The 12508-nt window shown below is 41.3% G+C and overlaps 2 protein-coding genes across 22 annotated transcripts in view; one reads left to right on the top strand and one right to left on the bottom strand.

Moving 5' to 3' along the window:
- The window catches only part of LOC111176481 (uncharacterized), a 35184-nt gene that overhangs the window by 6577 nt on the left and 16099 nt on the right, over positions 1-12508 (top strand). The window contains exon 4 of the mRNA XM_089899287.1: positions 12397-12464. The gene's annotated coding sequence lies outside the window, so the exon portion shown is untranslated. The remainder of the gene's footprint in view (positions 1-12396; positions 12465-12508) is intronic.
- The window catches only part of MYCBP2 (MYC binding protein 2), a 276112-nt gene continuing 272779 nt past the window's right edge, over positions 9176-12508 (bottom strand). For all 21 annotated transcript variants that reach the window (XM_089899231.1, XM_089899222.1, XM_089899228.1 and 18 more), the window contains 2 exons: positions 11907-12072; positions 9176-10013 (listed from right to left, as the gene is read on the bottom strand). In XM_089899231.1, coding sequence (XP_089755357.1) covers positions 9898-10013; positions 11907-12072 — 282 coding nt within the window. In that variant the 3' untranslated portion in view covers positions 9176-9897. The remainder of the gene's footprint in view (positions 10014-11906; positions 12073-12508) is intronic.

The following is a 12508-nucleotide window of genomic DNA, read 5'->3' as shown; positions in this document are numbered from 1 at the left end:
GATCCCTGGTTAGGGAACTAAGATCCTGCAAGCCACATGGCACGGCCAAAAAAAAAAAAAAAAAGGAGAGATGAAGTCCAGTTCCCTTGCCCTTGAACCTGGGCTTGCCCTGGTGATTTGTTTCACCAGTAGCATGAGGCAGAAGTGACATTTTAAAACTTCTGAGGCTAGGTCTTAAGAAACCTTACAGCTTTGATTTGGGTCTCTTGGGATGCTTACTCTTCAGACAGTGTGCCAGAAGAACCAGTCACCATACCAGAAGAAAACAAAGCATCACAGTGCAATGCTCAGTGAACTCCAAGAGACAATAATAAATACCCGTTTCAGTCCAGTAAGGCGTTAAGTGGTTTGTCATGCAGTAGTAGATAACTGGAAGAGAATTAAATAATAAAGACAAGGACAGGAATCAACAAAATAGGGAAAAAAATAGAGAAGATTATCAAAAACAAAAGCTGGTTCAAATAAAAGTGAATAAAGTAGATACAACTCTAGTCAGATTGATTAGGAAAAAGAGTTGCAAATTAACAAAGTACAAAAATTTTTTGAAGGGGGAACAAATATAGCCACCGTAGGTATTTAAAACAATAAAAGTATGTTGTAAATAATTATTAGCTAATAAAATTGAAAGCCTAGATAAAACAAGTAAAGTCCTAGAAAAATACAAAATGCCAAAATTGGCAGGAAGAAGTAGAGAATTTGAATAGATCAATAAACATTGATGTAATTGGCAAAGCCCTTTCCTCCCAAATAACCCTAGACCCGGAGGGAGTTATAACTGAGCCCTACCAGACTCCCAAGTAAGTTAATCCTTTCTTCTACAAGTTGTTTGAGAAAAAGGTTGAAGAAGAAAAGCTGCCCAGGTCATTTTATGAAGCTAGTATAATCATCGCTCCCAAACCAAATATGGAAAAGAAAGGAAAACCGAAGCCCCATTTCTCTTCTGAAAATAGGTGCAAAAATTCAAAAAGAAATATTAGGTAATCAAATTCAACAATGTACTACCAAAACCAAAAAATAAAACCAGGACAAAACAGTGACAATAACACTCCGGAGCCCCCTTGACCTCTTTTTCCTTTATCACAGCACGTTATCACCTCCTAGCATATTACATATTGTATGTCTGTTATGTAATGTCCCAACTCGGATATAATAAGCACCATGAAAACATGAGTCTTAGTTGGGTTTGTTTGCAGATCCTAGGCTCCCGGAACAGTTCCTGGCTCGGTAAGTGTTTCTCTGAAGCGTGAAAGAACATGACAGGATGGGGCTTCTGTTTGTATTACATGGTGTAGTGTCCCGGATTTGAGCCATGTTGCAACTAAAATAAATCCGTCGTGGGGAGTAGATGGGCAGATAGATGTTGCGGGAGAGGGAGAATCCTAAAAGGTAAATGGGGATAAGCAAGTTTGATTATGGACCAGAGGCTCCAAATCGTACAAGGAACCCTGTGCTTTTGTGATTCACCAGTGTCACAAGTCCCACAAGGAACGGGGAGCCCCCTCACAGAAAACAGGAAATCTGTTAATAGAACAGGAGAAAGGAACTCTATCGTGGTCCTCCTTTCTCCTCCACTGTCTACATGGTGCTTGGTGTAACAGAGGAGGAAAGGGACAAGGTCTGTGTCCTTCTATAGCTGTCTAAAGGGATAACATCCACCAATGAAACAGAAAACACTTGTACAGCGATGTATTAATAAGTTCCTAATCAGGTAGTATACAAGAGTGCTGAGGGCACGAGATGCAGAGTAGAATAGGGATAGATGGGCGGAGCTCATTCGTTGATCAAGGTCAGTTTTGAATCGAATCTCGAAGAAAATAATGGAATTAAAGAGAAGAGAGGCAGGCAGTCTATCCAACTGGCAAGGGAAGCACAAGGCCAGGATTTGGTAAGATGATAGAATCATAATTAGAAGGTCATTGTGTTCAACTACTGCCCAAGACTGAAATCTGTAGTGAACACTTAGTTGTCGCCTAGTAGCTCTTTTGGGGAGAAGCCCCTCCCCATCTGCTTGGTTTTAGTAGTGGTTTCCTGTAGCACGTGAACCTAGGCCCCATCCATAGTTGATTGGTCCAGAAATGGACACGTCATTCAAGTTAAGACAGTCCTCCCCGCTGGGAATTTGGAATTAATACGGAAGGAAAGAGAGTATTCCCTTCCTTGGGTGTTTGGACTGGGAACATACAGACACAGGGGTTATAGGTGGTCACTTTCTACCACATGGCCTGGAAAGCAGAGAGGCGTGGTCTGCAGTGAGAAGGAAGGAGAGCAAGATGGATGCAGAGAGAGGACCTAGAGGAGAGACGAAACCACAGCCCGAGCGCTGGTCCTACCCTGTTCTCAAGACCCGGCGGTATCCCAGCGATTGCCTTTTTTCTGGCTTGCTGAAGTTACTCTGCATTTGCTTTCTTTTGCTTGCAACCAAAACTCCTTACCAGTGCGAACTTGACCTGGAAAGTCTCCTCCTTAGTTCTTCAATGTTTCCTTTTAACTGAAGGGCGATCATGGAATTTGTTCCCGCTGTGTCCTGTGTCTGGGAGTGAGGCTAGGGGTGGCATCTCTCCATAGCTGCCGTTAACCAAGCATGAGTCTGCCGAGTAACACAGGGGTGGCGGCTGGGGGTACGCTTCTCTCGGATGGAGTTCTAGGAAGATGAGTGGGCCTGATGACTGCCTCTTTTTGCAGGATTTCCTGCCTTCCATGTGGGCAGCTCAGACACAGATCTTGTATGAGAAAGATGCATGGAGTTCTCTTCTGAGGTCAGGTAGCTCTCCGAGGAGCAGTTGAGCTGGGGAGGGACAGAACCTTTAGCATTAACGTAGTCATCCCTTTGAATCACACAAGGGAAGGGCCTTGTAGATGTATGGTTTTATAAGGAGGATGCTCACAGTTTCTTTCCCACTCTTTGACCTCTTTTTCTCCTTCCCCAATTCCTCTCCTTTCTCTGAAGCTCTTTCCTTTCAGGTCCCCCAGTTTGGCGTTTCCCCACAAGAGGAGGAACTTGCATCTCCTCAGGCCTTTCTGGGGTCCTGCAAACTTGAGAGCTGTAAGTCTCCACTGCTCAGTCGAAGCTGCTCCAGAGTGGGATGGAGAAGGTCTGGCACCTGGGTCGGGGGCTCAGGTTTTGATCCTTGTTCTGCCTTTACTGGATATGCAAGCATGGACAAGTTACTGCATTTCTTTGTGCTTCAGTTTCCTCATCTGTAAAATGGAATAATAATAATGTTATTATTTTATATCTACCACAGAGTTGCCATTAGAATTGAATGAGTTAACGGTACGTGAAGCACGTACGTCAGTCGCAGGCACATAGTCAACGCCCAGTGAGTGTTAGCTACGTTGCTCTTATTATCACCACTCCAACTCCGCATATGAGGACACTCACGCCTCTGTGGCGTCTTACCTCAGCAACCCCACTTCTCTCCTCTGAGTTACGCCAGCATACCTCTCCCTCTCAGGCATATTAGCCCAATGAAACTACTTCATTTTAGGCTGTCTCTTGGAATTTTAACTCTATCTAGGGCTAGATTGTAGACTCCTCAAAGGAAAGAAGTCTGTTTTAAGAACCTGTGACAAGAACCTTTATCAACTCTTCCTGAGACTTCTCCAAGGGCAGTGTCTTTCAGACCACCTAACCTGCTTCTTGCGTTACCTTCCTAAAGCCCCTGTCTCTTTCTCAAAAAAAAAAATCCAAAGATGCGTGATAAAATCCAAACAGTTGAGAAGGAGATTCTAGGCCAGGATAGTTCATTTAAAAATATATGCAAGCCATATACATATAACTTAAAATTTCTAGACTCCACATTTTAAAAAAGCTAAAAAGGAATAGGTGAAATTAATTTTAATATTAAATATTTTATTTAACTCAGTATATCCAAAATATCACCAGTTCAATATGTAAGCAATTTAAAAAATTATTGAGATATCTTAAATACTTTGTCTTTTGATACCAAGTCTTTACAAAGCCTTGGGCTAGTTATTTAACCTCTGTGAGACTGGAATTGCCCCATCTGCAAAGGGAAAATAAGAGTTAATAGGTTTGTGGGAAGATGAAAATGTCATAATGCATGTGAAGCCCATTGTGTTTGTTTCTTATTACCTCAGACTTAGTGGCTTGAAATAACACAACTTTATTATTGCACAGTTCAGGGGGTCAGAAGTCCAAATGGGCTCCAATCAAGGTGATGGCAGAGCTGCATTCCTTCTGGAGGCTCTGCGTGAAAATGTTTCCTTGTCTTTTCCAGCTTCTAGAGGCTGCCTGCATTCCCTGGTTCCTGGCCCCTTCCTCCGTCTTCAAAGCCAACAGTGTAGGGTCTTCAAGTCTCTATCTCTGAGCTCTGCTTCTGTCACCACATCTCCTTCCGTGACTTTGACCTTCTTGCCTCTGTTTCCCATGTGAGGACTCTTGTGATCCCATCGAGCCCACCAGGTTAATCCAGGAAAATCTCCCCATCTCAAAGTCTGTACCCTTAATTACATCTGCAAAGTCCCTTTCACCATATAAGGTGACATAATTATACCCGCTGGGGATTAGGATGTGGCCATATTTGGGGGGCTGTTATTCTGCCTACCATACCCAGGCATTACACAGAGATTGACCACTGTAAGCCCTCAACAAATGCTCTCTCATATTTTTAGAAAACTTTGATTATAGTTCTTAATAACATTGTGTTACTTACATGGTTCCGTATTTGTGTTCTGTGGCCGTCTCATCCCTAGCACCTGGCCCAGTGCTGCATGTATTTACTAACTTGTACAGTTCACTTATCAGGCAACTTCTGTGTGTTACTCATGGTTACTAAGCAAGTGGGAACACAGTTCCCATCCTTGTGAGCATGTACTGTCAAGTGGAAATAGAACACGTGCTCAACTATTTATTAAATGAATTGATGAAGCAAAACAGCTTACTTCCACTTTGGAGGAACACACCAACACCTTAGTTTTCACCACACTCTCTCCCTGGAATGCCTTTTTCACTTGTGCCTCTCAAAACTTATCCGTCCTGCAAGACTAGGCTGAAATACCAGCTTTGTTCTTTTTGAGGAAATGGACCTTGTAAGTCCTAACCGAACATGCTTCTTGTCCTGCTTTGTTAACTAAGTTGATGCCCTTCTCTCTAGAGACTATGTAAGACTGTGTAACCATAGTTTATACAGTCACTTACTGGACACTCTCCTCTAACCTCAGCTTTGATTTTGTTTCATAATTTTTCTTCACTGTAACTCCCTCCAGTACTTCTTTTATAGCCTATGCATTTTTTTTCTTAGCTCCCTTATGTCGCTTGTGAAATGAAGCAGCCGTTAAGTCAGTCATTTAAAACGTATTATCCTGTTTCACTCAGCCAAGTCCTCTATGCCAAGATAAAGTTAGAAGTGCAAGGAATCTGTTGGGAGTGGTGCCTCTGAAAGATCCAGGTGTGAGGGGGCAGGAGTGGGCGAGGGAGCGTTCAGACTGCCACGCAGGTTTGGCATCCACCCCAGGACAGGGGGAAGGAGTGCCGGGCAGGAAAAGGCTCTGACTGCAGCACAGCTCCAAGGAACTTCTCTTGGCTGGGCTAGCCCGAGTCCTGGTGTACAGATGGCCCACAAAGGAGCGCTTCTTTGGGCAGACACGGCCAGGCCCTGGTACCCTGCCATGCTCTGTCACTGGCCAGGGCTGCAGGGGAAGAGTGTGGCTTTGGATCAAATGCTGTGGCGGATCCCCTAGGTGGGGCAGGTGCAGGCTGGCAGCTGACCCCTTGCTCACACCCGCCATGAAGAAGGTGGGCGCCGGGTCCCTCTGGATCTACCCTGCACAGTCCTTGAGGCAAAGCCTGTCTTGTTCCCTTGGCAATCTTGCCCATATTACCGGTGTCCAGTTTCTGTTTCATGAGTTACTTCTTTTCACAGGACCAGTTGGCAATGTAATAGTAATAGCATGATGGGGTAGGAAGAACTTGGGTTTGAGACACAGAAAGACCTGGATTCACATCGCAGGTTTTTTCCAGCCAAATCTGTATTAGATCAGCTGGCATCTAATGCAAGTTCTTTAACTTCTTTAAGCAGCTGAAATGAGATTAAAGTCATCTGCTGAAATGAGATTGATAACTGTTTTACCTACTCAGTTGTCTGCCTAGCAGCTCTTTTGGGGGAAGCAACAGAGTTGCTGGGAGGATTAAATAAAATGCTTATAATTCAGTGGCAACTGTTGAGGAGGCGTTGAATAAATGTTCTTCTCTTCTTTACTCTTCACTTTCAAATAATGCTTTACGTGGGATAAAGCACTTTTGTAAATGCTTCCTCAACTGATTTAGATTAGGTATTATTATTTCCAAGAAGTTGTGACCGAAAGGAATTAGTGGCTGACTCAAGGTCACACAGCCAAAACCGAGGCAGAATCAGGGCTTGAACCCAAGTCCCCAGGCTTCTGTTTCAGCACCGTTTATGTACTGTTGGCAGTTTTCAGGAAAACAAGAGGCGGTGTTCCATCTGTCAGAAACACGTGTGGCTAGGTACTGGTGGAATTCAGTGACAAAGTGGCCAGGGAGAAATGTTGGGCTGAAAAATCTGAAAAAGAAGGTGAATAAGTAATCGTTATATATGAGAAGTTAATAGTGAACTGTGTATATTTTTCAAGTATGCTTACTGATGGAGGTTTTAGACCTAAACACACTGGCCAGAAAACTGCCTAAGAAAAATGGCTTTTTCCAGGCCTGAAACTATAACAGGAAAAGAGTTTGTTTCCAGATTCCCCAACACCTGCTCTCATGATTCTGCTTTCTGTTTACTGCCTGGTATCCTGCACAGCATTTGAAACCTTTGTGCACGGTATGCTTGAGCCAAAAGTATGCCAAAGCCATCTGCCTTCTGTGCTTTGTCAGAACGTATCTATTCATAAAATGCTTTTCTGGTTTTGAGATGCTTGGAATATGACTAAAAATAGCTTCCTCATAAACGAAGATAAGCTGGAGTCATTGTGAGGATGTTTTAGGACTTTGCTTTTATCCCTATTACCAGCGTATTAATTTGAGACGGCTCATGACTGTCAAGCAATCTCCATAGTTTCCCTTTCTTTTTCCTTCCCATTTACACACTGCAGCTTACATTTCTCAAGTGTCCATGATGCCTCCTATCTGCATGGCATTCTCAAGGTTAGTTTCATTACTGTGGCCGATGAATTTAAGTCAGATATGTTCACAATGGCCTCATCACATCTGGTTTTCTGGGGTAAACCTACGAACTGCTTCTGTCTCTGACCTACTTTGTGTTTTTGGGAAACACTGAAAGCCAATCCTGAACCTGTGCCCTCAGTGTTCTCCCACAGGCTTGGGCATGAAACGAGATTACGAGATTACTGTGAAAGGCAGAGCTTTGCGAGCAGGTGCTGAGAGGTAGAAGCTGGGGCTGAGGGGTTGTCTGGGAGCAGTGTCACCATCCCTTCCTGATGCCTGTTGCCCAACATCCTCATGGTAGAATGATCGTTTTGAAGAAAACAACTGTGTTGCCCTGAAGGTTCTGGAACCTCTTTTGAACGTGGGTAGAGAATCCCAGCTAGCCCTTTGTCAGAAAATGTGTGTGTGTTCGGGGGGTGCGGGGGGGGGGATATAAACAAGCGAGTGCCTTTAGGACCCTTTTCTGTTTCTTCCTGAATCATAAATCCAAAGTATTCTGGAGATTGAAATTGAACTAGCCCTGCCTGCAACCCTTTCAGCTTGACTTGGGACCACCCAGAGTGCCCTCAGTAACAAGAAATCACTCTCCTCGCTTTTGAACCCATTGGGCAGTTAAAAATTGCTTGTAATTCTGGGGCATTGTCATAATAAGGAAGGAAGTTTGCATAATGTCCTTCTCTTGAGAGATTTTAAAAGAAAGTGTTATCATTTTCAGTGTCATCACTTTTTGATGTGATGTCATCACATCAAAAGTGTCATCACTTTTTCAGTGATGGTTTAGATGTGTCTTATTTAGATGGAGAGGGATCTCTGTACTGTTTCAAAGTCCTTTCTTGCTCAGGAAGGCCCTGCGCCTGTACATACAGTGGATCCACAAATTATATCATGAAGAGATCAGTCTTTGTGATCTTCAGATTTTTTTGTGTCTTTGCAGTAAGCTCTCCAACACAAGGAAAGTTGGACTATTCACACTGTTCTATCACATTCCAGAATTTTCTACACACATACCTTTTTCCTCCTGCCTTTCTCTACATCTCCACGCTTGAAATGCTACTTATTTTTCAAGGGAAAGCTTCAGGGGCCTCTTAGCTAACCACCCCCCCTCCCAACAACAATAACAAAAACAAAAAACCACTAATAACCATCTTTCCTAAACCCTGAAGCATTTGGTGTGGACATTTTTATGCAATTTATTAGAAGATTCTCTAAATAGTTATCTGTGCTCAGGCTAGATCTTTTCTTTATATTTTAAGTTCCTTCAAGGCAAAGATTATTTTAAATTTCTCACAAATGCTTAACAAAGTCATTAAAATAATGGTTATTGGGGCTTCCCTGGTGGTGCAGTGGTTGAGAGTCCACCTGCCGATGCAGGGGACACGGGTTCGTGCCCCGGTCTGGGAAGATCCCACATGCCGTGGAGCGGCTGGGCCCGTGAGCCATGGCCGCTGAGCCTGCGCATCCGGAGCCTGTGCTCCGCAACGGGAGAGGCCACAACAGTGAGAGGCCCGCGTACCGAAAAAAAAATAATAATAGTTATTGACAAATGATCTATTTTCAACAGTGGGAATTTAGAACAAAACTGATCAGAACTTTTGATCAGTCTGCCTCATGAAATAAATATAATCTGATTTATGACTCATCATAAGTCAACAGTGCGTCAATTTCATGAGTTAACTGTAAAAAACATCCACTAAAACACACAGTCTATAATAGATAAAGAAAAGACTAGTGATTCTGTTGATTGTTATACATGTTGAAAAAAGTGCTGGTTAATAAGGTGGAGGTTGTTGAATTTCCTAAATATTTTCTTCTATCTTTCGCATATGTCTGTTTATGAATATCTATCTATCCATCTCTCCAGTGTTAAGATTCCAACATTGTACTTCATTACTACTCTTATTTTCCCTAACAAACAGTTTTGAAGGTTATGATTGTGCTATGTTAGTAAATTTCTTTCCAAGGAAAACTGGACGGAGTTTTAGACCTTAGGTATTTAAATTTTGTTTCTCAAGCCAACACCTTACACACTTGTTAGACTTTATCACTGTATAAAAATGTACAGTGGTTTATTGACATGTACATTCCAATATGTTTACAGCTGCAAGATAATGAGGCACACTCAGTATTGCACTTCATTAAAATTTCAGGCTCAAACTTAACCTAGAAGTTTAAATGAAACTGCATTTGTAATTTAGTAATTCTTATACAGGACAAACATTGATATCTTTATATACAGTGTGATACTTATTACATTTATATGCCGTCCTAACACATTTTTTTTTTTTTTAAATAACAGTCTAGGAAATAAACCAGAATATTCCTCTTTTTATCCCCACCCGTGATGCAATTGTACAGGATTACAAAAAGGCAGTATACAATAAACAATGATAATTTTTCTCTTTTGCTTGAAAGCCAGCATCATTCTTAGTCCATGGGCATGGCAATTCTTTGATATCAATTATCTATAAATGTCCAATGCTTCACAGGCCAATGACGATAATGGCCACATGCAAACACCTCACAAGTTTCATGTCTTGGTTCAAAAGAAGATAAACTGAAATAATAGGGAAACTTTCCATAGCAAGAATTATGTACATGGTATTTGGCATCCTTCTTGCACTGTGAATGGTTCATTTTCATGGATGTAAAAATGGTCCCATCTTTATCCTGAGCAGAGTTTAAACTTCACCACATCTGCCTGGGGGGATGAAGGTATCTTTTCTCTCTGTAGACAAAGGAATCTGAGTGTTCTAAAAAGTGTGAGCATTTCTGCACACTCCACAACCCAGGGCAAACTCTTCTCCAGTGGGTGGATGCACAACATGGAGAGGACATTCAGTTCCTTCTAATTGTTTGCCTTTGGGACCTGTATAAATTTTGAAGGAGGCAAAAAAATATAATTAAAACACACAACACATACAAACCTAATGTAAATATTAATCACCTGTAAGTTACTTAGAGAAATAATGTGACTGTAGTTATGCAAATATAAAATTAAAAAATTATTTTCTTCTAACCACAAAAACAAAAACATTCACTATAAAAAATTCAACGTACCACATACATGCAGCAGGAAGGGATAGGGTCCCTATCCCAGGCCAGAAGGATTATCTCCTTCAACTTCTTAATCTGGACTCTTGTCCTCATCCATACAACACCGCCCCCTTTTCGCTCCCTTCCTTCGCTGGCCTCCAGCTCACCACCCTCCTCCTGCTCGTCCTGGCTCACGCCTCTATTCTGGCCATTTTCCTAAACACTCTAGCCTCACGTTATTCTCATCTTGCTTCTTTAAAGCTTCTTGAAAAGTCCTAAAGTACTTCTACTGTAAAGGAAGTGGAGGAAGAATAGTATAACAAATTTTACTTGAGATGAGCAAATAGAAAAGAGTAGCCGTACTTAAAAAAAACCCTATGTATCTTAGTATCCTTGTTTTTGAATAGATAATATACTTTACACGGTTTAAAAATCAAAATGTTAAAAAAAATTACATACAAAAAGAAGTCACCTTCCCCCCATTTTTATCCCATTTTTCCCTGTTTTCCCCAATAGTTAATCAGTTTTATTAGTTTCTTGTCAATCTCCCCAGTGGTTTTTTTAAATGCATATGAGTATATATTCTCATTTCCCCCTTTCTTACAAAAGGTGGCATACTACACACACTGTTCAGTAGCTTGATTTTTCATTTAACAGTGTCTGCTATAGATCTTTCCATATTAGTACACAGAAACTCCATCCTCAGTCACCTTCCTTTTTAATAGTGTGTAGTACTGAGTGTTTAACCAACCTCTTACTGGATACTTGCATTGTTTACAAACTTGTATTATTATAAACAATTATGCAATGGATAACCTTCATATCTGCTCTTTTTTATTTTTCTCACATATGTGGGTATATCCCCGGAAGTGGGATTGTTGAAGGGTAGGTATATTGGCAATTTTGAGAGGCACCACAGGGTTCTGCCATTTGCACTCTGGTAAGCAATGGATGAGACTGTGTGTTTCCCAGCTTTAACAACGTTGTACACTGTGGTGTATGTGCTCTTGCATGTATTTCCACTCGTTTCAGATCTGTCTCTTCTGTGGTCACATTTACCTCTCCTTCCACTCTTCTCACTTCTGTTAAGCCTGGTATGCCACCCCACTGTGATCACCAGCCTCCTGACCTCTTCCAATTTTGTCTCTTTTTGGTTTCATATTCACTTTTTCTCAGCCTGACCTCCATAGACAATCATCTCTCCTGTATTCTCAGTGGCTTCTTTAATTCCCTTGGCTTTCTGATGCTCACTATGCTGCCCATTCCCAGCCATTCTAGATCAAATCACTTGTCCATTTTATGGTGCTGGTTCCAGGCTTCTTAAAAAATATCATAGCTGCTCACAATAAAGGCAGATGTGTGACCAAAAAAAAAAAAAAAATCACGAAATCCTTTTAAATGGTTCTATTATCAATTTATAATTTCAAACTTCTCAGGGCCCTTTAGTGCTGAGCAGCTATCCTTCTACTAATCCTTAGCTGACTTCCTTCTCAGTCCCCACACAATTGCTTCTTACAGCTTTGAGTCCCTCGTTCATGATGGTCATCTTACTTTTTACTCCACTCAGAAAGTCAGACGCTTACAAGGGCCGAGGAATTCCCTTTGTTTCTTTAGTATAGTTTGAACTGGGTCTCTGCCACTTGAAACAAAGTGTTCTCATGTGATCATTAAACAAAACGAGATACCATATACATTATAGCCATATTTATGAATATTAAAAGCATACCTGCAGGACAGTGTGGTAGTTCTTCCTTAGGAATGCTGGTCATTCTCTGAAAATCATCATGACAAGCATTACAAAAATGTGTTGTTCCAAAACAGAAAAAGACTGCCACTGAACAGCAGTAGCGACATTTATATTCCAAAAAGTCTGTGCCATGTTTCGGACACATCTACAGCAAAAGAAAATAAATACAAGATTATGGCAAGTCTATTTCAACGATACCTAAGAAAACCATACACTTAACTCAGTGATTCATATTTTGAGAGTACACACAGCTCTCAAAACTGACTGAAAAACTGATGATACACACATTAAAATATTGAATAAATGTGTGGCTTGGCCCAAAAGGTTTGGACGAAGCCCCAAAATTAAATCCCAGCTCCATAATAACCAATATTATTTAATAAGCTAGCCATTTAATTTCCTTGTGAATGTTTCTTGGTCAGCCAAATTGAAAAATTAATAATATTTCTTCTATCTCTCAATCTCATAGATGTATTATTAAGATTTCACTGAAGACGGAAAAACCTAAAAGTGTGACTGCAGGTTTAAGAAAATGAAGTAAGTAAATTTATTACTTGTTGAAATATGGTGATTATCTTATG

Source organism: Delphinapterus leucas, chromosome 18, assembly GCF_059928025.1.
Source record: "Delphinapterus leucas isolate spDelLeu-1000000601 "Yukka" chromosome 18, BTC_Dleu_Yukka2, whole genome shotgun sequence".
Lineage (NCBI taxonomy): Eukaryota > Metazoa > Chordata > Mammalia > Artiodactyla > Monodontidae > Delphinapterus > Delphinapterus leucas.
The sequence above is the reverse complement of the archived record's forward strand: the minus strand, read 5'-3'. Positions and strand labels throughout refer to the sequence as shown.